At 41.2% G+C, this 27,665-nt stretch overlaps 1 protein-coding gene across 1 annotated transcript in view; it reads left to right on the top strand.

Moving 5' to 3' along the window:
- The window catches only part of HMGA2 (high mobility group AT-hook 2), a 120,269-nt gene extending 100,653 nt beyond the window's left edge, over nt 1-19,616 (top strand). The window contains exon 7 of the mRNA XM_027665854.1: nt 16,465-19,616. Coding sequence (XP_027521655.1) covers nt 16,465-16,512 — 48 coding nt within the window. The 3' untranslated portion in view covers nt 16,513-19,616. The remainder of the gene's footprint in view (nt 1-16,464) is intronic.
- Nucleotides 19,617-27,665: the final 8,049 nt, after the last annotated feature.

The following is a 27,665-nucleotide window of genomic DNA, read 5'->3' as shown; positions in this document are numbered from 1 at the left end:
GTAGGACCAGATAAAATTCTCATTTTATGAAAAACAACTCTGTTCCTATAACCATTTCCCAGATTTTAAGCATCAGGCAGGGCTCCGCCATGCTCTAAATCTCTTTATGGATATCTGCTGTCCAGTTTGGGGCCATACAGATGCCTGTATAAAGTTTTGCAATATCTTTAAAACATTCCCGGAGCTCTCAGAATTTACCACCACACAGACAGTAAATAGCACCAGTAAAATCCACTAGAAATCTACACACCCATATAATTAATACAAACCTTTGAATACTGTGGTCTACACACGTCTTTGTGGTGATCACTGATGCATACTCTCACACTTACTTGAGTAAATGAAGAAAAAATAGCCAACCAGACTGCATGACATTGGTAGGTTTAGCACTTTCACATAAATATTTGCCTAAATCTCAAAACAAGACTCTTTGAAATCTTCCCTGTCCCCAAAGAACACAGAGCCAGATTTTACAATCAAGATGTAGTAATATTCTTATCAAGGTGTGAAAATAAACAATCCAAGTAGAAATTTCTCCATTTCCTCATTTTTAGGCAATTTGTAGCAGCTGTAGACTCGGCTCTATGGGGGAGTTGCACTCTTAAGTAATACAAAGGGAATAGATATTTTTATGAAAACATAATTGAAGCTATCAAAGTTTTCTGGAAACAAGATATGTTTTATTTTTATCATTTCTGGAAAGAAGAAATACTGTGCATGTAGAACAGCCCTTTGAAAATCTTATAATCTCTTTCGGAGATCTATTAAAATCTCAGATCCTCACAGATCCTTCATATCTGATTCCGAAAGACAGCATACCGGGTCAGCAGGGCAGTGTATAGATCAGAAAAAAGATTGTATCAGTCAGAAAAGTACACATAAAGTGTACATAGAAAAGCGCGCACAAAATGTGTACGCCAAAAGAACACATAAAGTATACTTTTCTACCTAATGCAAAATGTGGTAGATGCTTTTAAAACAACATCAAAAAAAATCAAATCCCAACAAGAATAAACATTTAAAAGTGTTATTTTGTATAGGAAAGAAGATGCAGATTTGCTGTGTTTTTTCCTGTTACTCATTTCTCAATCTTGGTATCAAAAAAGTTATGCATGTTAATTAGTCATAATATATATACACCTCAAATTGCACCCATCAGATATGTCTACTCAATGTACGACACAGTAAATGCTGAAAGCATCAGACAGACTCTGCAGCCCAGGAGCTACATCTGTGATTCGCACATTCATATGCAGCCCAAAAGTCATAGACTTTGTGAGCAGAGCTGAGCCTGGGACCCATGATGGTTGTGTGGCAGGTCCAATATGCTGGGATACCCTGGCCAGTAGGCCTAGGGTTCAAATACTTCATCACCTCTCTTTGCCATGCAATAAATCTGCACTTGGACAAGCTTCAGGCATTCTGTTACATGCTAGCCACCACACATGAATTTAGCCTTTTCCCTTCTGAGAAATCTCAGACAGATATGTCTGAGATTGTAGAAATACAATCTAGAAATACAATGTAGAAATACTCGAGAGACCCACTTCCATAGGCTGAAAAGAAGCTTCCAGTGTCACCAACAGCATGGTAAATCCCTTGCACCCAAGCAAGGTGCACATACACATCCAAGAGAGTGAGTGTCACTGTCCAAGGCCACCCCGTGTCCTGCCAAGCCAGGAATACTGCAGCTTTACTCCACTGAGCCTTGACTGCAGAAGTATTGAAAAACCTCTGCCCTGGAAATTGACCTAGTGCCCTGGGGTTTCATTGTCCTTCCCACTGCATCCAGCAAGCTGTGTTGTGTGTTGTGGACTTTTTTTGTATCTACTGATATGGAGAGTCAGAAAGTTCCCAGGGGAACTCCTGAAATTCAGATCCCAGAGGGGTAAAACTTTCTTTTCCAATAGTACATGGAATTTTGTACTTTAGCATAAGATAAGTGCATATGTGTTATATAGGCCATTCCAGAACATCCTCTGAAAGTTACCATTCTTTTATTATTGCCTTCTTTTTTTTTTTTTAAGCAAATATTGAATGTTTTCTCCAAGGTAGCACTAGGGGCCATGTTATATGTGCTGGAGGTTCTTGGTACCGTGTGAACACAGGCTGAGCAAGTGTATGTTGTGGAGCATGGGAAATCAGAAAAGCCTCTTGCTTTCTTCATGAATGCAGTAAATGGAGTCTCATGGAGTGTACTGGGCTTTACATCCTTGCCTTCTTTCTCTTTTCAAGGCAAAATGGTAGCAACTGCATGATGTGACTTCAAAAGGAACACATATTCAGTCTTCCTTTTTTATAATAAGTTTATTATGACAGGAAGAGACTGAATAATTTGTCTGATGTCTTTCAAAAAAGGAGCAGGTTTTTGGAATAAAACAAAAAAGAATCTGGGGGAAAATATAGAAGATGCAATTATGAGTTCTATGAACAGATGGAGCACTAACCTGGGCTAAAGAATGAGGCCTAGAAAGGGATGTCACATACTTTTGGCAGCAATATTTTCTTATTTATATGGCATAACTTCTGAATAGACTATGAATAATGTGATTCAATGAGGCTATGCCTAAATACACAAATCATTGTAAGACTCATGTACCCAAGGCTGTAAGTATTTATGATTGTCATTTATTACATAGCTATGATAAAGTAACATTTTAGAGATGGCTGCATCCAGAAATTTGGCTGTAAATAAATTTTAAAAATTGAGATATTATAAAACCAGAAGAAAAGGAAGAAAAGGGAAATAATACCCTTCAGAACAGGAATATATTCAGATATTCAGTCACTTTTAAAGTGTCAAAAGTTGGAAATACATGCAGTGATCTGAAGAGGTAGGTTGCTGCTCTATGAGGCAAATTTTTTTGGATTTTAGTAGTTTATTAATAGTGGGTAGGTACACAGTGACCTCTCAGTTTTGGGATGACAAAGACTTTGCCACCAACTACAGTGTCACGCAATGAACACTGTAGCCATAGGATCATTACCAAAAAGTCAATTTTATAAAAATCACCTCATAAAAATTTGATGGTAGAAGGCTAGAGGAGGAAGGGGTAAGCTAAAACACTTCCCTAAGCCAGCAAGGCTCCTCTTCACCCTCTCTCCACCTCTTCCCTCCCCCCTCCTTGCTTGTGGAAGGAACCCAAGATGGGCAGGTGATGTGTATGGACAGGGTGGCTTTGTGTTTGACCCCATGGCTGTGGCTATGCAAGGTGTTTATGCGAGTACTCCATTCAGTTCAGAACTTGGCTGTGATTTGACATGAACTGAAATCTCACTAATAATAGCCAGAAGAAAAGGGGTTGTGGTGTGTACTTGGGAAGCACCATTGAGGAACATGGCTGAGCAGTGTTTAAAAAAATGTCATTCAAGTGTAAATTGAACACTGCTACTTTTGCATACACATACTACATATTTTGGCAGAGATTTCAAGAGTAGCAAGAGTCAGTGCTTGCTAACACTTGGGTATCTTGCTTCACAGACATACAAGCTTCTCAACAGCACTTGGCTATCCTCTGAAAATCTGGATTCTTTTAAGGTATTTACAGAGTGATATACAGAAAGTTGAAAATACCAGAAGGATCAGTCTGCAGACTTATAGGAACAAAAATAATCAAAATGCTAATTAGTAAAGATGGGGTGTGCAAGAAGGCTGCGCAGGAAGAGAGTGCTCTTTGCTGAGAGCTTGGTTCCTGAGCTTCTCGTAAAGCCTCTGCGTTTTTAACAGTCAGCATCGTATTTTCTCCTCCACATCCAGGTGAAGTCACTGAAAGATGCCTTATTTCCTGACTTAAATATTATTAACAGATAGTCAAGGGCTGTATCCTTGCTCATTTGCTGCACCGAAAAAACAAGGGAAACAAACCTCCTGTGTAATCACTCTTGAAAATTGCTTCATCTTTGCCATTCCATTTCAGGGCTATATAAATTCTGTTGCAAATTGTATGTTAAAAATGAGGTATGCTGCGGTGCATATGTAATAAGATAACCACAAAGAAAATCAAAGTTAAGACCAATGAAAATAGGATTTTGTTTGTTAAATAATTTGCTAAGAAAGTTACAGTATTTCCATACCAGCACTGTGAAAGTTTGACTAGGGAAAAGAGTAGTATACTCAGCCCTTATTAACTGATATACATATTTAAACATGTTTCGGAAGGAAGTATTAAAAAGCCAATATCTTATTTTATTTTGGGGGTTCCCTGGCATCTGGGGAATTTTATAAGGTCTACTTGTTGTCCAGAGTAATAGTCTTGGAATAGAAAAATAAGAAGCATTTCACAGCTACTCTGTCAGTTCTCTGTAGGGCATTTGTAGAATTTGATGAATTTAGTTCCTTGAAATCAGTGTTGCCATGCTACTCCGGGGTGACATCTGACCTCCTTGGTCAGCCTGTCAGCTTGTGACATGTGTGCCAAACATTAGGGCTAGGGTGGATAGGCTGAAGCTATGAGCATGCCTCCTTCGTTGCAGTCTAGAAAGGACCACTCAGGTGAAGGATTTATAGTCAGTGTGAAACAAAATCACGACAGACACTTTAAAATCTTTTTCCTGGTGGAGCTTCTATCCCATGTCACTTCTGTTGGTGCTCTCACTGTACTGTTCCTTACTGCTGTGATGGAGTGAAGCAACACAGATGGCAGCACAGGCTGTGATAGGCTGGCTGCTCTTTGGGGAGCTGTTCAGGTCATAGATTGCTCATTGGATATTGTAGTGATGGGGCTGCTGTCTTTATAGACAGAATAAGAAGTATAGGAGTGTCACAGCCTCATAGGAGACCATGCAGTGAGAATTATTCTCCTAGGTACTTCACATTGAAGGCTACAGGAATACATAGGTGGTTTTCAGGCATGAGCAGTGCATGAAGGATCTAAACCTTTGGGCAGTTTGTAAGTGTTTTGAGTTCATCATTATAGGACCTAAATAACTAAATGTGCTTTTCCCTGACCAGGGAAGGAGAAAAGCTATTCAAAACCACTGCCTGACTGTTGGGCATTGTAGCACTCGCATCGTCATAGCATTGATCCGTATCTCATGGATCCTTTTTCATTGGGATCCCAATGCAAGAAATGTTAAATTCTTTATGAAGTCTGCTCCAGCAGATGGTGAACATCACCATGATGAAGTTCTGCTACTGATCTCACTGTAAGACATTTCTGGAAGTGCTAGAATGTTTTCAGAAAATGTTGGCTGAAATCTCACTTTAGAAATGACTGCTGCATATATTAGAAAAGGATGTAATATTGCCAGTGTACATCTTGCTTTGCCTCTGTTTTGTCGGTGTAGTCACATTGTTCAGGGCTGATCTCTGATCTCAGGTTTGAAGAGTTATTTGACACACAGCAACCATGGGAAAAGAGAAAGAGAGAAATAAAAAAAAGAATCACCCGCATTCTGCCTGAATTCAGATCTCAGATTTCCCACATCCTGGTATTTAATTTCTCACAGAGTTACCAATGGTTGATCTCACGGCAGGATTAGTGGGAAGAAAAATGAGAGCTCCATTGAAACCAGACTTGAATCTGGAAGGAAGGAAGGAGGAACATGTGAGCTCTAGGACTGAGGAGATATCAGATTCAGGCAATGAATAGCTTCTACCCCTTCCCCTTCCCTGATTCCCATGCTTATTTTGAGGCAAATTCTGGAAACTGAAATCAGAACAGCAAAGACACAGTTAAAGTAAGTTAGGGGACTCACACATTGCTTTAATAGTCTCCTGAGAGCTCTGTTATATAGTGAGGCATTAACTGTAATTTATATTAGTATTTTTTTATGTTTAGAAAGAGGAGAATAGATTAGCATTGAGGTATAAATTGCAGTAAATCTGTGTTGATCCTAAAAGAAAACACATTTTGAATGCACGTTTTCACCAGGATACCTTCTCTGATTTGATTATAAAATATAGATGTGATCAACTGGAAAAGAAATTCCCATAAAAGGTTCTATAATCAAAATGAAGTAATTACTATCTATTAAGTTGGACAGCTTCACTCACTTTGAATCAGGCTGTCTTGCCTAGAGAAAGAAGAAGCTTTGTCCTGTGGTAGCAGGGACACTGTGTAGATCAAGCTCAAAAAGTTGGGTTGTTGCTCTATGCTGAAGAGGGACCAAACTTTCTCCCCCTTTCCGCCAGATTGTGTAGAGATATTCAAGAAGTTGGAGAAAACCTTTAAATGCATCGCTCTAAATGCTTTTGCAGTTGAAGATATTAAGATGACAAGAAGAGTATGTCATTAAACCATAGCTACCCTCTTTTGATTACCTGGTATTTGTAGATTTATTGGCAGGGTGGCTTAAATTAGGGTTATATTTTTAGCCTGCAGCATTACATAATAAAATAGCAGCTGAATTCTTTGCAGTAAAAAAAGAGAAGGGGTGGGGGGAGTTTATTAAAACCAACACAAACCTCTCTGATTTTGCGCTTTCGTCTGCACAAAGAGGTGCTCCATGGTTACTCAATCAGTAAAGTTTGCAAGAGAAGCATTTCCATTGCCCATTGTGTTCAGGAGCTGTCGCCTGCCTTTTGCTGCAGACCTGCTGTTTAGTCTGAAACTGAAAATTAAACCCAGAACTTCAGCTCTCAAAGTTAAATACTCTGTGTTGCTGGAAGCACACAGCCTTGCCAGTGTCTGTGTGGCAAGATCCATGATTAAACTCTTCAGATATTTTTAAAAGCATTTAACAAGTCTGTTAAGCTTTATTGTTTTTGTTTTGGTTTGCACTTTTTTTAAGAAAAAAAATCATTTTTTGAATTACACCAGAAAGTCTCATGTGAACTGTACTGAATCAGCTCAGTAGAGCCTGGCTTGCTGTCTTTCAGAAATATGTTTCTCATTTTGGAGGGCTTTTCTGAGAATGGCCCTGGCAAGATAGAGCCCTGTACATTCAAATCTCTCCTTCAGAAACAAAAAAAGAAAGGAAAAGCCAGGGGAGAGGAAGAGCAATGATGGTAGTGGCAGCAGAGCCCTGTGCCCTGCCCTGCTGAGGGCTGCCCTGGTGGGCGACAGCATGGCATGGGCCGCTCAGCCTCAGGGCTGACGTTCATAAAAATGTCACCGTTGCGCTTCCAGTGTGAAAGGCGCTTTTATCTCCCCTTCCCACAGCCCCTTTCCAGTGGGTACTTGGGACTGGACCCGGCGGCTGCTGCTCGGCCTTCCCGCATGTCTGGACCCTAATGAGGTGTGTGCGGCTCTTGGCTGCAAGTTTTCAATCTCTTTCTTATTACTTCAAAGCTGCTGCTCCAAGGTTCAGACAAGTTTGATCACTTGACAAAATCTCTCAGCTGGGATTCAAAAGGGAAGACGCGTTATTTTATTATTTATAATTGCAGATAGATAGCTGCTCCCAAACTGCTGTTGCCAGTGGCTCCGTGGGCAGAGCCACAATGCTTTTTTAAGTGATAAAGGATTGAAGGTGAATAACTTTTGGCAGTTGCTTCCCGTCTATAACAAGTGGTCGATTTTAGGGGGAGAAGAAAAGCAGAATCGAAATCGAACAGGTCTTATTTTATTTTTCTTATTATGTTCTAAATTTGGGGGGTGGGGGGCAGAACCTAAACGATGTGGGTTTGACCTCAATTTCAAAGCCTCTACTAGTGTTTCCCTACTCCGTTCTGGGAGACCTTTCCTGTAGTCTTTCCTCTGTCATTCAGCATAAAATATGCACGGAAACTGGTGCTGTTTTGAGTACCTCAAGGGCTCAGGGGGAAGGCAGACTCCTGCAGGTTTACCTGTAGGGGCTCCAGTATCCTTTTGGGCTTCTCCATCTTCAGTGCCACAAGAAGGCAGAGCTAACACAGTTACCCACAGTATTTCAGTGAACTAGACAAATCTAAGAATTTTTAAAGGTTGGCATCTGTCGTCTTTTGCTCTTTCCTCTAATTATGTACTATACATATTAGTGGTTAGAGACTATTATTAGAGCCTCTGCTTGCCTTATGCTTCAGTCTGGATTTTGGCTGTGAATGCAGAGCAGTTTACCACTACAGTTTAAGCCTCCACAAGAGGTTTTAAGAGCAGCTTCTCAAAGTTGGGGTTAGTCCAGCTCAGTTGTATATGTTTCTAATAGCACCACTGCCTTCTTTTTCTTAATATTTTATTTCCTTCCCACCAGAACTGTTTATATCTTGTGGGGTTGAAGCTCTCCAAGACAAAATACGTCTCTGTCAGTGTTAGCATAGCACCTGCAATTGCTTCAAGCACCATTTTCTCTTTAGGCCTATGCTTTGCAGACTTTAAACGGTGTTTCCTGCAAAATACTTCTGACCAGTACTGAGATTTTGCTGGAGATTTTCAGCCTCCTTTTAATCACATGGGGAACAGATTTTTTTCAAAGTGTTTTGACCTGCTTAGGTCAAAAAGGCACTTGCTCTACTCAGATGCCAAAACGCGTTTAAGAAATCTGGCCTGACGTAATTTAGACAGCTGAGTCTCAATTTCAAGACTTCAGCCGCACAAGCTTTGGTGCTGAGCGACCTGCTGCCTTGCAGAAACCTCTTTGCTGAATTAACTTCAGGGCTGCTCTAAAATCCATGGCAAATATGGACACCTGAAGCTGAGATTCATTCAAGCCCATCTGTAAGAGAAGCTGAGAGGCAGAACCCAAGGCAGGTAATTTTTAGGATATCTAAATGTCAGTCAACCTGATTCCTGTTTCTGGAAGTTCTCAGTGTAAGCCCTCCTGGATTTAAAAATCCTGTGTTAGATAAGCCCTTTTTATCAAACTAACCAGAGAGACTCATTATCACTCCATTATATCAAATTCTCCTAGTGGGAGATAAGCTAGGAGACAGAGAAATGTTTTTTATTCCCCCTTAACCTAACAGGAAGAAGATACTTGAATCTATATTTAAAATAAACTGTTCTAACTTAAAGAGGAGTGTTCTGTCCTGTCCTGTCCTGTCCTGTCCTGTCCTGTCCTGTGGTAATCCTCTTGCACAGTGTCCTGGTCCCCTCCAGTTACCTGAACCTGTTGCTTAAGGACCAAAACTTGGCCAAGCCTGGTGAGGCACTTCCTCCAGAAGAGGAAGGGCATCTGTAGGAGTGGTTTCTAAACGTGCAAGGATGGTAACTCTCTCTGACCTGAACCAGCTGAATCCCAGCACAGCCCCAGCAACTTCAGTCTGTCTGCCTCAGCTACTTCACTTCCTCCAACAGCTGGGGGTGTGGATTATCCAGTAATCCCCATGAGCAGCCTTTTTGCTAGTCAAGCAGTGCTATTCCAGCAGTAAAAGGAGAGGACACACTTAATTTGCTTACTAACTATGCAGCTCAAAAACCACATGCTGGTCACCTGCACGACAGCATCAGGTTTTTTCTTTATTCCCTCTACTCCCTTTCTGTCTTTAACAGAATATTTGATTATTTATATAAAAGTGGAGTGTCTTCAACAGAAGAAAATGCGTCCTCTGTACACAACAGTTTAGTGAGGAAGCTTCCTCCTAGAAGAGAGAAAACCCAGCTTGAAGTATCTACTTCAAATGAGAGCATGGGGATTTCAAAATAAGTCTACATGTGAATCCAAACCAGTGCTATTGCATTCACGCACACTCTTATTTTTGCTGTCTGTTATGCATTGCCTTCCTGAGTGTGAAAGCTTTGAGGAAATTGCTAAGTCAAAATGACCTTAAAGACAGTTGCTATCCCTTGACTTCTCCTAAGAGCATTAGGCAGCTCTAAACATGCCCACCAAAAAGCATTTGGGCATCAGTAAAGTTAAGCAGCAGCTGCTTGCTGGTATCTAAATATTGAACTCATGCTGTGGTCAAATCCGTGACAAAGTGGGTCATTAGACGCTAGGTCCATAGGAACTTAAACATTTAAGGCCAGAATATTGATTTGCAGTCCCTAAATCTTAACCCAAAACTGTCCCACCATCTGCCATCTCTCTGTCTCTCTGTTTATATTCAGTGTCATTTAAGTACTAAAAGTTTTACTTCCTCAGGGGGACCTGCCTGCTCACTATCCCATGGGCTGTCCCATGCCTTAGTCTATGACTGCAGAAACAGTGCTGAGAGAGGGCAGGGTATCTCAGAACTGCTCTGTAGGCAGAGTTTTTAACTGTTTTGTTACCCACCAAGCTAAAGAATTTGTGCTCCTTCTACCATACTAGCACTTGCAGTGCACAGAAATTGCTTGCTTGTGGGCTGGTTTACTTATATGTGTTTGAATGCAGAGTTTCTGTATTGACATAATTTCCTTAAAATTGTGTTTTAATCCAGCAGTAAGAAGAGTTGTGTGGCCTTTTCTGTATATGGTCATGGTGATCTCTTCTGCTTTAATAAATGCATACGTTGTGATATGTGAAGTATATCTGCAACAATTTGAGCTCTGAATCCATCTTCTGGAATTCAGCTTTGCCTTACTACTGAGTCAGTCTGTCACTGAGCTCTCTGTTGTGCTTTGCAGAGAGTACAGTAGCTCAAAGCAGCAGATCCCACCCTAAGTTTCATGCAAAGGAAACAGCACTCTGAGTGTCTGTTAGTGCTGTAAGAATTTCTACAGCAGTTTGGTGCCTTGGCTGTGGAGCCGTCAGGATGGCACTGTGTCTCAGCTGGGCAGAGCCCGGGCCCCTGCATTTGCTATAGAAGCCATCTGTTCCTATCCCTGTATTTCAGGGTCTTCTCTGAAAATACTAGCTTGCATGCCAGTGGATTTCAGAGCAGTTAACAGCAGACAATGGTCCACAGTTTGCAAGTTGCTCTTGTCAGCAGTTCTTTTTGACGTATCTATTCAAGCTTACCCTCTTGGGCTTAGAAAGCAGCGAGCAAAATCTGTGCCAACAGCTAATACTTCATTATAAAATAAAAGCTCTGACAAATTCAGGGGCTCCATATACAGCATTACGATGATCCTGAAGTTCATTTCACAAAATGGGTTCTAATTTTTAAATCTGCAGTTCAAAAATTCATGAGCAAAAGGTGAAAAAACTGAATTGCAGCTGAATTGCCAGTGAGTTTCATGGGGTAAAGACAATTATTCTTAAAGCTTTGCCCCAGGGTATTAGAACAGAGCAAACATTTTTACAAAAATACCAGTTACCCTTCTGCAGGTTGGGGAATGCTTCTGTCAAACACCAGTAATTGTCTCTTCATCAGGTTTTGTTGTAACCACTTTGTGCGAGTCCATCAGAAAAAAGAATGCGGAGGACATACAAAGACCAAACTAAGTATATCTGTTCTTCAGGTCACTAGGATGCTACTGGCTGCTTGTACTTCCAGAAAAATAGCCTGCGCCAACAAAATGTGGATCACCAAATGGAGATCTTGGTGTCAGGTCGTGACTTTGACCTGAAAAGATGCTGAAGTTTAAATACAATCATTTGTGGCACAGCTTTGTTCTAGGTGGTGCCACTTCTGAGCTTTAGGAATGAATCACAGGATCACAGAATTGTTAGGGTTGGAAGGGACCTCTGGAGATCATCTAGTCCAACCCCCTACTAAGGCAGGGTCACCTAGAGCAGGTTACATAGGAATGCAACTGGGTGGATTTTGAATGTCTCCAGAGAAGAAGACTCCATGACCTCCATTGGCAGCCTGTTCCAGTGCCCAGCCACTCTCACAGTAAAGAAGTTCTTCTTATGTTGAGGTGAAACTTCTTGTGTTTTAGTTTATGGCAAGTGCTCCTCATCCTGTTGCTGGGCACTACCAAAAAGAGCCTGACACCATCTTCTCAACACCTGCCTTTGAGATATTTATATGCATTAATGAGATGCCCTCTCAGTCTTCTGTTCTGTAGAATAAACAGGACCCATTCCCTCAGTCTCTCCTCATAAGAGATACGCTCCAGTTCCTTAATCATCTTTCTTCCCCTCTACTTGACCCTCTCCAGTAGCTCCTTTTCTTTTTTGTACTGAGGAGCCCAGAACTGGACACAGCACTCCAGATGTGGCTTCACTAGGGCCAAGTAGAGGGAGAGGATCACCTCCCTCGACCTGCCAGCCACACTCTTCCCAATGCACCTCAGGAACCTGTGAAGTGCATGTGCTAGTGATTGTCACTTTGCATATTTCTGCAGTATACACCAGTTTGTTTTTCCACAGTGGAGAAACTTAAAAAGCAGAGATGGAACCTCATAGCTCTGGAGAGGGTTCATGGATCCACAAATCTTAACACAGTTGTTCTGTGCCCATTGAGTGTCTGCAGGGATCACAGGCAGCCACACAGAGCAGGTGGGCATGACACAGGAGACCAGCGCCTTTCTGGCTTATCTGCTGGTTACCAGATGAGATATCCAGGGCATCTAAAACAGCCTCAGGCTCCTATAATCAGGCAACCAGATGCCACCAAGGTTGTCATATTTTAAAATCATGTGTTGGGCAAGCCCAAATAGGTACTCGTGACTGAAGCCTGCTGTCCTGCCTCCTGGTTCTTTTTGTTACCTTCACCACTGTTAAATCAGGGCTAACAACAGTGGTACCAGTCCCCCACAGAGTAGCCTTTCTGAGGGCAGATACCTTCTGTGAGTCATTGCAAAACATATGTCCTTTCCCTCCTGCTGGAGTCCAGCATATGTGAGAGTTGAGGGTCCAGGCTAGTGACCACATTTGCCAGCCCCTTGCCAGTGATACCGCTCAAGAAAAGACCTGTTAAACATCTGTGCACATAGGAGCTTTGGAGAAAGCTGCCTTGCAGCTCTGTTTTGGGAGAAACACCAGCTCCCGATCATCCCTGCTTGACAGGGCAATTTTAGCAGTTAAGGGTGGAAACAGCTCAGGGTGCTAGCTTGCAGTTTGTCATAAAATATCATGCTATGACCTGTAGCAACTCAGGATAAACATACCCATGCATGGCACCCTTGGATGACCAAGGACAGTATGTGCCAAGTAAAACTGCTTCTCTGGCAGGTCCTTGTGTCAGTCAGTCCCTGAGGATACATGTATGGGGATGTATACACAGATGCACAGGAAGTCACCTGAGATATTGTCTTAGAAGCAAGAATAAAGCCTGAGCTATGCATGTGAGTATTTACCCTGCCCTTCAGGTGTTTATCCTATTCACCCTGAGCTCTTCATGGCTATGGCCATGGCCATCCAGCCCTTTTAGCTGGATTCAGCATGGTTTGTGGCTTTCTCAGGTTTCTCTTTGCAGTCCGCTAGCCCAGCCTCTTCCTAGTTTGCTGCAGCAGAAAACAAAAAAACAGGGGAGTAACCCTTCAAGGCAAAATTTATGAACATTTATGCTCAATTAACATGTCACCATGCTACAGTGAATGCAACTAAAAAGAGAGAACAACCTGAGTTAAGGTTGCCATGTAACCTGAAACCTTTGCTTCGTGGCTGAAGCTTCTTGTGGTGTTGCTGAATTTATGCTCTGCATGGCTATCATGCTCTGACTGAGTGACTTGGCTTTCTGATGTGTGGTCTGATAACCATGCTTCCCTTCCTAATTTTTTCCCTTCTCTTCAACTTTGTCAGAAGCATTTCTGGACTTACAAAGTGTTTAACTCCCGCCCCAGTTCCTCCTTCAACTTTTGACTCAGGGCCCCCCCTATGATACATGGTTATGCCATCGACCTTGACGGGGATCTGTGATGACTTGTAAGTTCCTAGAGGGTACCTACTGATGCTAAAGCATCCTTCCCCTGAGGTACCTGACTGCCAAGCAATGCACTTTACTGAAATGACTCAGCACAGAGCTGGTTTTCAATTTCCACAGGTTGCACAGTTCTCAAAATGCCTAGCCCCCTCCATCTTTTGGGAAGTGTGTGTGCATATGGATGCTGTAGAGCTAGAGAGTGGGTTGAAGATCACAGCTGCACAACCTTCTGGTATTCGCAACCAGTTTTTGACAAGTGCAAAAAAATCCCTCTCTTTTCCTGCCTTATACCTTTGTATTTTCTCTTTCAGTTCCTCTACTGACCTCTTCCTTTGGCTCCCTCCATGCATATATGTCTGATTGGTACTGTCCTTTTGTTTGAATTGTAAGCACTTCAGAGCAGCAATCATGTCTCCATCTGTTGTCTTGACAAGAAACTTACATGATAGTTTGGTTTAAAACCACTCATCTGTAACTGAGCTATCTTAGACTTTTGCAAGGAATGAACAACAATCTGAACCCTTTGACAGCTTTTCTTCATGAAAAAGTCTTTCCAAAGACTGATGTGAATTTGAAATCTGCCAGTCTCAAATATATTTTAATAATTAGTTTATTATTTAAATATTTGGGTGGGTTATCTTAATTTTTTGTTTCTCATCCTTCGAGGTACTACAGGTATACACATTTGCATGCATGTATGCAGATGAGAGCAACTCTTCCTTCATTGCATAAACATTGCATAAAGGAAGAGCTTCTCATTAATTTTCTTTGTCACTACAGCTAGGGCTACAAGAAAAAAAATACTGTGAGATTCACAGTAAAAAGCACCGGAGTGGATGGCTTTTTAACTAAAAAGAGCTCTCTTGTGGCCACCCTGGCTTGGCTTTGAAGTGTGTCCTTCCACATACTTTGCCTCTCCCCCATCCTTCTTACACTGTGATCGGAAGTCTACCTTCATGGAAAATGAGTTCATCAGGTTTCAGTAGCCTCCTGACAAGCCAAGCATAAAACAAAGAGAGCTGCCGCTCTGCACCCACACGTGTGTTGCTGCCTTCCAGGAAACAATAATCAGAGGCTCAGGGCTGACCACAGTGCTGTAAGAAATTAAGCATGTGATCATCATCAAATATCAAAACATGTCTACCTGTATTATGTTAAGAGCACAGAACCCACAGTTGTAATTTTTAACTGAAATACTTGGCTTGGAGGCAAAGCTGGGGTTTTCCACGATCATTCCAAGTTCTGAATTACCAAGGCTCAAGCCAACATATTTTGCACTGTCTCTCCACATGCAGCCCAAATCAGCCCTCTGTTAGGTGCCTGAAGATTCAACTTTTATTCTTGACTGAAATGTTGTAACAGTTACTGGATTCAATGAGCTCAGTGAGCTCAGGTCCCCGCCAGCCCCATGCCACCAGGGACAGAGTAAAATTCACTTGATCATTTTGTGAGTTGGGGATCATTTTTTTTTGCAGCACTGCGAATATAACCTGCTACAACTGGACACAAGTTATTGTGAGGAAGAAGTTGTTCATCTTGTGATAGATCAGTGTCCTCTGGAATTTAAGTATTAATTGAAAATTCAGTGTCATAGGGCAGCTGGCACTTGGTTTTGCTCTCTTCCGTCTGTCCATGGCTTTGATCATGCTACATCTTTCTTTGTGTCTGGTGCTCAAGATAGTACGCCAGGGTCACAGCCTGGTTCCTAGTCAAGAGGTATAAACCTACTGGCTTAAATATCTGAGGCCTAAGCTTTAGCAGGAGTGGGGGCATGAAGGAAGAGGAGGGAGCATTTCCTTCATGCTTTTCACTTTTCCCACATAACCCAAAGCAGACTAAACAAAACCAGTGTGAAATCTCATGGCTTGATGCTGCTATGGTTATATTTTTTAAGCTGTCATCCATTCATTTATAGTTATGTTTGTTCCCTGGATTTACAGCTTTTTTTTCAACCTTTTCTTGCAGTGAGGTGGGGGGAGGTCAAAACCTTATGAAAGAAGATTGCAGTGAGCAGTGGCCTGTGATTAAAGCACAGTGTTTTTCCTTGATGCCGCTCCTCCACAGCAGTGTCACACATGGTAGCATTTAGGAGCCCTTCACAGCTGAGGTGTTTCAAACACTAATGAATGGAAGTTTGGTCGCATAAGGCAGGCAAGCTTTAAGGCAAGCTTTGCTGAATGGTGTACTGTAGTGGCCTGGGAAAGGAAGAGAGTTATAAATTGTGTCAGTTAGCCACCCAGACAAAATGAAGCCATGTGGAAAATCAAATCTATTAAAGTATGAAGACTGTTATAAGCTGTTTTAAGCGGTCATTCTTCAAAGGTCTCAGTTGGCTGAGGAGGCAAATTCCTCTTCTTCATAGATCTTTTTCATGTGCTGTCTTAGGCAATGATGTGCAGTGTTTGATAAAAAACAACTTTTCACTGACAGCCCCTTTTATTATAAATGTTTATTGCCCCCAGTTCACCACCCATGTCCTGAAGGGTACTGCACATTCATTAAAAAAATCAGGATAAGAGCATCACATTTGGTCAGGCTTGCTGAAGGTAAACATGAAGCAGTACAAGGGCCAATGAGGAGGAGAAGGAGAGCAACAGTTTAACATTGGATACCTGCTCAAAACGCTTTCTCTTTTCTAGCTGCCCATGTTTGCTGGCCATAGGAGACCTATGACAGAGCATGGCACAGATTACTTTTTCTTGGCGTCTCCTGGGGTAGAAGAAAAGCCTGGCAAGGCAAAGTGGTGGGATCAGAGAGCAGGGTACCTTCCTCTCCTCCCCAAGGTGGCTTCTTGAGATGTCACAGCAGCTGTAAAGAGCATTTTATTAGCTCAAGAGGTAATTGTCAGCTGCGTGAGGGAACAGTGAAGCAGCAGTTTAAGATACATGGTCATATTATTATCATATATTATTCCTATTTGTGTATTCTAGGAAGAGACTGAAGAAACGTCCTCACAAGAGTCTGCAGAGGAAGACTAGGACACCGCACCATGCAATTTCTACCTCATCAGCAGTCTTTTGAAGGGAGAAGACACTGCCTTGACCACTTACTTTCTATTACCATGATCTTTCCACTTTTGCCTGAAAGGGGGGGGGGAGGGGAAGCGAGGGGAATCACGTAACCTTAAAAAGGATTTGACTAATCATCTTTGTAATCCCTTCACAGTCCCAGGTTTAGTGAAAAACTGCTGTAACACAAAGGGGACACAGATTAACGATGCAACTTTTAATTACTGTTTTCTTTTTTCCTATTAATAGTTTGTTTGAGTTGCTAAGTAAGGGTGAGTGGGTCCAGAAGAGCTCCAAATCAGGTTTATGTCATTCACTGCACTGCATATAAACAAGAAACTTGTAACATAGTCATTATAATGGGCATTGAAATAGGAAAGGCTGAGTGTTGTAACACTTATGCCTTGCGACACTTCCAGCAACCCACTCCCTACTTAGTGAACTCCCTGTTTTAGATCACCAAAGATAAGGATAGATACTACTCTTTTTCTTTTGTAACCTTCTTGTAGACTTGTACTTGATTTTTTATTTTTTTGATAAGACTTACTGTTATTTCAGGAAAAAAATGAAAGATGATCTTTCACTTCATTCAGCTGGTAATCAGAAGAAAGAAATCAACACGAAAATGGTACTTTCATTTTGCAAAAGGGAAGAAAGACAAAGATACGTTGTATGGTTATAGATACAAACATATCAGCAGAAGTAGTAGTAAACAAAATGAACAGCCCTTACCACCTGGACAATAGGAAGCCAGGGAGTTGGCTCTCTATAGAGCAAGGCATTTTCTGTGGAGACAAAAATGACTGACACCAAACTCTCTTATGGCATTAATGACTAAGTCTTTATCGATAAAAGTGTTTTAAAACATACAGAATGGTACCTAAAAATTAATCATACATTTATCTGAACAAAAATAATCCAGATTTTTGCTTTGTTTTAACTAATTCCCCTCACCCTGTACCAGTATTTTGAAAGAATTGAATATCTCCTCATTACACATCAGTCACAATGTTAGAACCAACACCATGTACCTCAACTAAGCTCGTGCATTACCTTAAGCAATGTATTTTGACATAGGATGGTTCACTGAGCACCTCTGTGCCAGTGGCATTTCTCCATCTTTTCATTCAAAGCAGCACTTTTAGCACCAGATGCAATATTACCCCACTATTCAATACTACCTCTGATTTTTTACAAATAACTCAACAGACTGATAAATACATGCTGCTATACACATTCAATGCAGGAAATTTTTATTGGGTAGATAATAATGAGTATCTGCATTCTCCCTTTCTTTCTATTTCAACATTATTTGCAGTTAAGGAAGCAATGTCTTTTTTTGTGTTTCAGCATGACTATGTGTTTTTCTTTTCGCTTGATTTGTTTGGATTTTTTTTCTCTTTGTGTGGATTTGGGGGTTTTTTTGTTTTGTTTTGTTTTATGTACTTACCCTATTCTCTGCTAGACTTCTGTGTAATGTACTGTTAACTTGAATATATTTTTGTACTGAATTGCTGAGAGGTTTGTGGGATAATTTTCTTCAGTGACACTACATGACATAGAAAAAATTTAGCTGTAATGTTTAAATATTACTGTCCAAGTTTGTACCTCAAATGAATTGTTTAAAGGAATGGACTAATTGATTGACAAAGACCTACCTCCAGACTTTAAATGGAATGAACTTGTTACTTTCAGCATTAGTTTTGAGATGTTTGAAACGGTTAGGACTGCAACTAATCCCTAGTTCAAAACTATTTTTGTAAAATAACTTGTGGAAAATGAACACATTTTAAATTACTTTCATATTAAAAAAAAAAAAACTAACAAAAAAAACCTTCAAAGAAACTTGAAGCTTTGTAGGTGGAAAGCAGCAAGCTCAGCTTTTGCATAATGCAATCACAAATATGTGTTTAAAAAAAAAATTAGTAGATTGTAAGAAAATACTTGACAAGTATTTTCATGTATTTTAGACATATGTGATTTTGTAATGTTTCAGCCAGATTTATTTTAAATGCTTCTAATGTAGAGGTTTTTTATTCTCCCCTCTCTGACTTTTGTTGTTCCTTCTCTCTCTCTCTCCTCCCTCCAATTTCATTTTTCTCTATTTCTGTTTTATTTCCCTTCTTCCTCTCTTTCCTAGTCAGTACTTTGTACCATTGTATTAATAACTGGGCCGGGGTAGTTTCTCAGGAAGGCATCCTTTGGTATGGCTTTAGTACTGAGCCAAATGCAGTTAAAGATAACTACTTACTGGCTTCTTCCAAGAGGCAGTGTCAAGAAATGCAGACCTCCTCGAAAGACTGAGAGGGTTCAGTAGTGGAAATTGCTGAGAAAGAGCTGATCGGAGTATCACAACTAGACATGTTAATATTAAGTAAAAGAGAAATCCTAGCTATGCAGTAGCTCTAACAGGCCAAATCCAGTGTCACTTTAAGGCAGTAAAAGGAATTCTGCTGACATCAAAGGGCATTGAATCAAGCCTTAGCAAGTCCCTTTTAGGATTTAAGGGGGTTTTTTTGCATTTTCTAAAACCATGGTATTCAGTGGATGACACAGAAATAATTGCTGGGTGTATGTCACTCTTCAACCTCCGAGAGACTTACCACTCTGATGAACTGAATCATACATTTTCTATATATTGTAGTACAATCAAAACACATTACTACCTCTTAGGGCCTACTATACCTCATTTTTTCAGACTGAAAAATTGCATGTGGCCATTGACTCAGTGAGAACATCATAAAATTTTTTTATATGTATAGTTTATTTTTGTGGGAGATAAATTTTATACGACTGTTCTTTGCTGTTATTGGTCACTGCTAACTATGACTGGACATGTAACTCTTATACCATTTCTGCAAGAGAGGTGTGTTTGCAGGAAAAAAAAATCACTTCAAGATGTTTAACTACAGTGTACTTTTCCTTTTGAGCATCTTCTAACTTTTTGCTTTGTTCTTCATGTAGAGTTGCTGTCTATGATTGTACTTCAAATCGCTTGCTTGTTGAAAATGTTCCTTTAATGGATTATCACAGTCTGTTCAGCACAATAAACATAATAGCCTCTGTGATCCCCATGTTGTTTGATTCCTAAACTTTTGTCGCAGTTCCATAAAATGAGTAATAAAGTTTGGTCACAATGACCAAATTTGTAAAATCTTTACATGCAAGTAGCCTTTGTTTTGTCCCATGACCATAGGCATATGCCTGAGAAGAAGTGCATTTGCTGTTAGAGGCACCAGGAGTGGGGGCTTAGCAGAGGGACACATCTTATGAAGCTCCCCAAAAGGTTCCCATTCCTGGCCTGGAACTCACTGTGCTGAGCTAAGGACTAAACCATGTACTTGTGGACCAGCAATCCTACCTTCCAGACAGGGAACATCATAGCATGGGCCAGACCGATATGGGTTTTGTTGCCTGATCTCAGACCCGCCTCTCAGGAGTCCACCAAGGTGACAAGCCTGTTTTTAGGCAAGATTGCAGTTTGCATCCAAGTTCATGGAGTTTCCATTATGCAGCCATTAAGTTAGAAAAAGCAGGTACTCAGAGCAGCAGACACAGGGATATGGCTGAGTACAGTCTGCAGCACAAATTGAAGAGCTCAGGAAACTGCATCAAAACTCAGACACTCCCAAGATCGTCACAGGCAAGTTGGGCAGGATTTTTCTGACTTCTCTTCTTCATTTACTCTTGCATGGTCTCTTGGCCTGTTACAGTGAGATTTAAAGTCACAGAATCATAGATTTGAATCACAGAATATCCTGAGTTGGAAGGGACCCACAAGGATCATCAAAGTCCAGCTCCTGGTCCTGCACAGGACAGCCCCAAGAATCCCACCATGTACCTGAGAGTGTTGTCCAAACCCTTCTTGAACTCTATCAGGCTTGGTCCTGCAACTTCTTCCCCGGGGAGCCTGTTCCAGTGTCAAACCACCCTCAGGGTAAAAAAACTTTTCCTAATATCTAACCTAAACTGCCCTGACACAATTTTAGGCCATTCCCTTGAGTCCTGTCACTGGTCACCAGTTAGAACAGATCAGTGCCTGCCCCTCTGTCTCCCTTTGTAAAGGAAGTTGTAGACTGATGAGATCTCACCTCACTCTTCTCCAGGCTGAACAACCTAAGTCACTTCTGCTGTTCCTCATATGGCTTCCCCTCTAGGCCCTTTCACCATCTTCATAGCCCTTCTTTGGATGTTCTCTAATAGCTTTATATCTGTTTTATATTATGGTGCCCAAAACTGCAGACACGGCTTGTGGTGAGGCCATTCAAGTGCAGAGTAGAGTGGGACAATCACCTTCCTCATCTGGCTAAGTCTGTGGTGCATGTCCAGATGGTCATGTTGGCAACCATTCGTCACTCACCTTAGGGGATTGTCCAGTTATTATTTCCTGGGATGTGTAGGTTTACACATTCTTTATGTTCACTCATTTGCAGTCTCTCCACCTAATCTCTGTTGGCCAGATAACCACTGCTTTGCCAAGGGCTTCATGGCATGTTTCCTTTGGGCTCAGTTACTTGTAAAATAAGCAGAATACAATCACAAAAAAAGCATTAAGTAACAATACCCATTCAGTCCTCAGGCAGATGTAAGTAATTACATTCATCACATTATATTTCCTCTTCTGCTTTGTCACTCTGCTTGGTGGTATTAAAATATCGTTCCAATTTTCAGTCTGCCTGGTGGTCGTCTTCCCTGTGGTTGCCATCACTGTACTTATCTTGTTATTTTATCTGGTATGATGCTCCAGCTGTAATCCACTGACCTGATGGATCGTCCAAGTGGCTGAACTTCTGCTTAACTCCTCTCTACTTTGTAGTCATTCCTCCAGCTTGGTTCACTCCCACTTCCCTTCTCAGGGCATCTCCCAGTAAATTTCTGCACACTTTATTCCATAGACTGTTTGTATGTGTAAAACTAGTTGGCTTCTGCAGGATTGAGGCCTTGTTTGTCTAGCAGCTGAGTGTGCTTTATCCAAGATGCCCGTGGCAAGAACCATATTAAGTTTCTGCTTTTGTTTTCCCCTCCTGTAACATTTCATCTACACAAAGTTGGGGGGAATTATTGAAAGCTGGCACTGCCAGTGCCTTGCACACCTTTTTTAATTGTCCATAGCTCTTTACAAAACCAAACCACCTGGTCTAGTCATCATTAGAAACAGCATCCAGTGCAATGACAGCAACATGTTCCGCTGATCATACAAGAGGAGTCAGATTTGTCATGTGTCTAGCTTCACCTGAAGCCTGAATGAAGCAGTGTTTTCTACCCCAACACCTCTGCATACCCAGATATAGAATTTTGTCTCTCAATTTTTCCTTTTTTAATGTCCCACCATCTTCCTGATCACATTAGTTTTTAAATATACAAAAGTACTTAAGCATTGCTTTGGTTTAGGAATGGCACTCCTGCTCCCCTCCTCCATCCCCTACAGTGAGAGAGACAAAAGGCAGAGATTACGGGCTGAGATAAGAACAATTTACTGGAAACAGCAATGAGATATGAAAACAAACAGTAGCAGTGACAATACTAATAACAGCAGTGCACAAAATAGAGGGTGTTTGACATACAATTGCTCCCCGACTGACCCACTGTGCTGCAACCCAGAGACAATGAACAAACTGGCAGCTGTACCCTCTGCACACCTGCTTTTACCCCAACCGCAAGCCATACCCTTTCTTCTCAGAAGTGGGAATCCCTTACTTCCACCCCCCAGTAATGATGTGAGTGGTATGGAATAACAACCTAGACATGACCACACAGCTCCAGGCTCCGCTCCCTCACAGATACTGCAAAAAATTAACCCTGTCCTTAGCCAAAACCAGGGCAAGAATGTATAGCCTTTAGTAAAAATAAAGCTCGTATTGCTGTATGGATTCTTGATTCAGAAATACTACCATTTGAAGCTTTATTGAACAGGTTGTCCAGAGAAGCTGTGGATACCCCATCCCTGGAAATGTTTGAGGCTGGTTTGAATGGGGCTTCGAGCAATCATCCCTGCCCATGGCAGGGGACTTGGAATTAGACGATCCGTAAGGTTCTTTCCAACCCAAACCATTCTATGATTCTGTGGTTTATTACATCTGTGGTTTATTACATCTGCTTGCTCAGTCAAATGAATGTTTGCCACTCTGTGTTACATACATTGTCTGAACAATACAGACATGGAAGCACTAAAGGTCAGATTGAACAGGGCTCTGAACAATCTGATCTAGTTGAAGATGTCCCTGGTCATTGCTGCGTGGTGGACTAGGTGACTTTTAAAGGTCCCTTTCAACTCAAACTATTCTATGACTCTATGATCCTATTATCCTTGCTGTTTGGACATTCATAGCCAGCAGAGTCAATGTAAGTTAATGCTCTTCCTGCCCAGCTCCAGGACCTATGGGCTGTGTGCCAGGCTAGGAGACATTAGCGATGGTGAAACCTCGATCCTCTTGCCGCCCCACCTCACAGGCACACGAGGAGCGAAACCACTTGATGCATTCACTCCACCTTGCTTCAGGACACCCCTGTCACCCAAGTCCTGCTCTAGCAGAGTTGCTGCTCCAACCATCCTCATGTCCTCCAGTTGGAATGATGAGCTCTGCTGCTCCTCTTACCCTCTGGGCTGATTCACCTCCATGTGACCATAAGGTTTAACTTGTCTTTTTTCGTCACACCTTTTACTTCCCTGTGCCACCCAAACAACCTTTTGACCTATTGGAAATGATTTTCATTTCTTTCCTTCCCACCTGTGATTTAATGCTTCTCCTTTATTGCTCCAGAGTTGCAGTGCACACGTTCCAGTATTCAAGAAAAAGAAAGTATCTTCCTGTAATTAACATTCTCTGAAGATACATGAATGCAATTACAATTACTCTGAAAATAACAGTCCACTGTGGCAGAAGTTTAAGTGGGAAGCAATCTGCCCGTTTGCACTCTAAAATGAGATTGCAGATGGTTGTGCTCCAAACCTGCAGCCCTCGGTTACATTTAGCTTTTATCTACAAGAAAAAGCGGAAATTGAAACATTAGGAGATAAGACACAAGTCTTAAAAGTGCTTCCCTACTAAGATGGGGCTAATTAAACACAGCTAAAAACATTAGCACTGTCACATAAAGGAGGAGCTTTATGTTGTTAATAATGGTTAGGGTGAAACTGGAGCCAAACATATGCTACATTAAGGCATGCTATTAAAATAATCAGTGAAAGAAAATAACAAATGAAAGCTGGGTGGATCTGAAAAATCAATGGCAGGCAGAAACAATTAGCCAGAGAGGAAACTTAGGAAAGACAGAAGTCCCATCAAAAAACAAGATTATATTATGTTATTTATGAATGTCAGCTATAAAATATTATGTGGGACCACCAAAGATTATGATTTTAATTGAAGGGGGTTTTAATTCAGAAAATCTATTAAATATATATAGCCCCTTAAGGCATTTTATTCTTAGTTCAGGGAGTAGGAAGAAAAATAAGCACATTTTTATTGCATTGGAACACATTTGCCATAAAACCATAGTTTTAGCAATATCACATAATAAGAAGTAAAATTTAAATCAACATTTGAAAACAAATCAGCTCAACAGATGCACAGAGGAAGTCACTTTGGCTCTGTATAACTGCAGAATATTGTCTTTAAAGCTACATCCTAGTCTAAGATAGGGGTTTTATGAGGTCTGACATGCTCGGAAGGTGTTTGCAATTAATTACTGCTCCTAGACTCTGTCTGTGCTTGGGGCCAAGACAAATTAATACCTGTCTAAGGCACTAAGACTATTTTTGTCAAAGGTTCATAATGTGCTCAGTTTGGGATGGTTTAGGTTTGGCATTTATATCCTAACAAACAAACAGTAACTTCAATGAGATCCAAGACCTGGGGAGTGTCACCCGCTGGAGTTCCCCCCATGATGCAGACTTTTGATCTCCCCACATATGGCTGTTGTGTTATGAGCAATGCCCTTGAGGTTCACCTCACTGTCCAGTTGTAGTCCCCAGAGGTCTCAGAGGTACCACCATGCCTGGTCAATAGGTGACCCTACATCTTTGCAGGGAGAAAGGGATCATACCCTAAACAAAACTGTGTGTGGCAAAGCTCATGATATATAAGCATGGAGGTGGAGGTGGCCCCACTCTCACTTTTGCAAGCAGTTTACAATCACAAGGTGCATCTCTGTTTGGTTTGGGGTATGTGTAACTATACAGCAGGACCATAACTGCATCTAAATATTTTTAACACTTTTTTAAAAAATTGAATTTTCCAAAGGCTACTGGTGATTCTCCATTACGTGTGCCCCTGGCACACTGAACAAAGTGTTGTATTTAAAACAACAACACAGCAGTGACACAGCTCAGGTAGGAGACCAGAATGAATGTCAGAAACCTTGTGTTATCCAGACCAGTAAGTACATTTTTTTAATAAATAAGTTTCAGTGCATCATTATTCACAGTTTTGGAGAAGGAAAGGTTACATTTTCTGATTAAAATCTTTAGAATTAAATTGCTTCATCAGCACTTAATTATTTGCGCTGGGAATGGAAGTTGGCTTCCTTCTATCAGAATCTGACACAAACCCCTTTGATTTGGTTATGTGTGTGTGTTTTACATGAAAACAGTCCCCATCTTTCTTAACCAATACACAAAATTAAATGGTATAGCTCCTGATTTCAATAGGAAATAAGAAAGGAAAATAGGAAGATTTCATTTCCTATGGAACACAGGAAGCCTTCTTAATCTTTTGTCTATCCCCTTTCCCTTAACAACTCCAAGGCTATTTCCATTCTTTTCAGTAATTATCCTTGACCTGGAAAGGATGACCTCTACTATTTCCTTTGTCTCTCGAGGCCTTGACTTAGATTAGCTTGTAGTGCATAGCTTTACCTTTGCACTTCTCTGAACTCTACATTATGGGCAATTTCAAGGTCTTAAATACACTTTTAGGACATGCCGCCCTGAAAGTAACTGGTCATGGATCAGTAATGGCTTTTCTGGTAAGACCAAAACCTGCAAATCATGAGGCTAAATAGACACAGTTGGAGGTGCACACAAATGACAGAGGCAAGGAAGAAAACAGTAATGGGGAGTTAGGTGAAATTTCACTGGAGCTGCTTCAGGCAACGAGTGTTAAGAATAATTAATCTACTTCATGGAAGTGAAGTCCAGCTAAAGTCTCAACCTCTGCTCTGTAGACAAAACTTTGTGAAAGACATTTTATTGTTATTATAGTAAATTATATGGAAAAAAAAAAGGCAAGAGAAAAACAGAAGCAGAGAAAAGAGAGACAGAGCAGGGCAAATGGCACTGGGAAGTGTGGCCAGAGGAAAGCTTAGTGAAAGTGTTTTACCCAAGTGCTCACTACAAAGACTAAACCTGTGAGCAAAGAAGCTGCGTATGACTGTTCCTGCTCTGCTCAAGAGATCAGACTCAGCGTGTTCCTCATAAAGAGGCAAGCTTAAGACAGGCAACGCCTGACTCGATTTGTCTTTCTAAAGGAAACTACATCCGGGATGCTGAATTTTGGCTAATTGCATGGCTTGGATATGGAAAAGTGTTCAAAAACAGTCATGTGCACACATGCAGAGCTGAGCAAAGGACATCCCAAAGAGTATTAGAAGGTTGGAACTGCTTCCCCTACTCACACCAGCTGTTTGAGATGGAAGGCTGCAGATATTGTGCTATTTACAAAAACTTGCTTTCTTTCTTCATGGAAATTTAAAGGCTGACACACAGTTCCTAATAATATTAATATTCTGTTGTTTGCTTAAGCATTGCTGTGAGTTACTCTAGAAAATTAAAAATGAGTTAACAGATCAATAAACTATTCAGAAGTAACCACTCCCTGTCTGCCCCGCACTATCACAGCTAGTGCACCAGCTCCATTGCACTCTACAACAGAGTTTCTTTGAAATACCCTTAGTGGTAAGATCAGAATTTCTTCTGAAGTACCTTTGAAAGCTCACAAGCATGGTACAGTCTAGGAACCTCAGTCTAGATGATAATGATCCTCCTGTTCCAAGGATCTGAGGGACTTAGTGCTTCACAGAGTCTGGTCTTGAAGTTGTCCTCACTTTAGTTCCTTTCCTAAGGCTACTGTACTGTATGTACATAGAGTGTTAAATTGGTTGACATGAGGTTTCGCTTTTACCTGTTGTGGGTTTCAGTAAAACTATCCAGTGGAGACTAAGCAGAGAAAAGCAAACCTTCATCTGAGAACTTCTTATTTTTGTAATTCAGCACATCTACACCAGCCCCACTGTTTTGCAATGGGTGTTTGAGATGAACAGACTTGATTTTACACTTACGGAAAGGTGACGCACAGGAGTGTAAGGCTATGGTCACCTTAGCTGAGTATCTGTCTCTGTTTCCCAGTGACAGAAGTTCAAAGGCTTCCCTGCTCCAAGGGCACTGAGTCCCCCAGTGACTGGACCCTGCAATTATGTTACCAGTACAAATCTTTGGGATAAGCTGTTCTCCTCCATCACGTGCACCAAGACAGTTCAAGTCACTTTGAGAGCATCAGTAAAATGAGTGGGTGCCCTCATAGTCTATGGAGGTGAAAGGGACTACACCAGAGCAGCCACAACATGTTCTCCATTGAGACAAACGCCCACTAGCTAAGAGAGACCTGACCCCAGGAAGCAAGGGGATAGTAGTAAATAAAAAAGTTAAGTGTTTGGTGTTGATGAAAAGTTAGTGTGTTTTTCTTCAGTTAAAGGTCAAAGAGTAGCCAGATTAAACAGGTTTCCTGCATTTAGGAGGAGATGTGTGTCACCAAGCTTTAGTCATTTAAATGTTAGATGTCTCTTCTAAGGTTTTCATCAGCCACAGGGCAATTTATTTCTTCCTAAAATATGGGTCTAAGCTGGGTGGGACGAATCACTCATCCCTCCCCACTGACTGTTCAGGAAGCTGAAACAGTGATGTTAACTTAGCTCAAAAACAAGGGAATTGCAATTACATTGCTGAGCTGAGCTGAGCACTCCTACTCATGAACAATTGCTCTAACCCTTGCACTCCTCTTCCAGATGTGACTCCAAAGGGAGATAAGTCAATTTTCTTCATCACATGCACAGTGTAGATGCGTAAAATCCAGAATGGGATTCGGGCTCCATTCCCAGTTTCACAGAAATAACTGAGTGCAGACTGG

The sequence above is a fragment of the Corapipo altera genome, unplaced genomic scaffold (genome assembly GCF_003945725.1).
Source record: "Corapipo altera isolate COAL_440 unplaced genomic scaffold, ASM394572v1 1, whole genome shotgun sequence".
In the NCBI taxonomy this organism is placed as follows: Eukaryota; Metazoa; Chordata; class Aves; order Passeriformes; family Pipridae; genus Corapipo; species Corapipo altera.
This window is presented reverse-complemented; position numbering and strand designations above follow the sequence as displayed.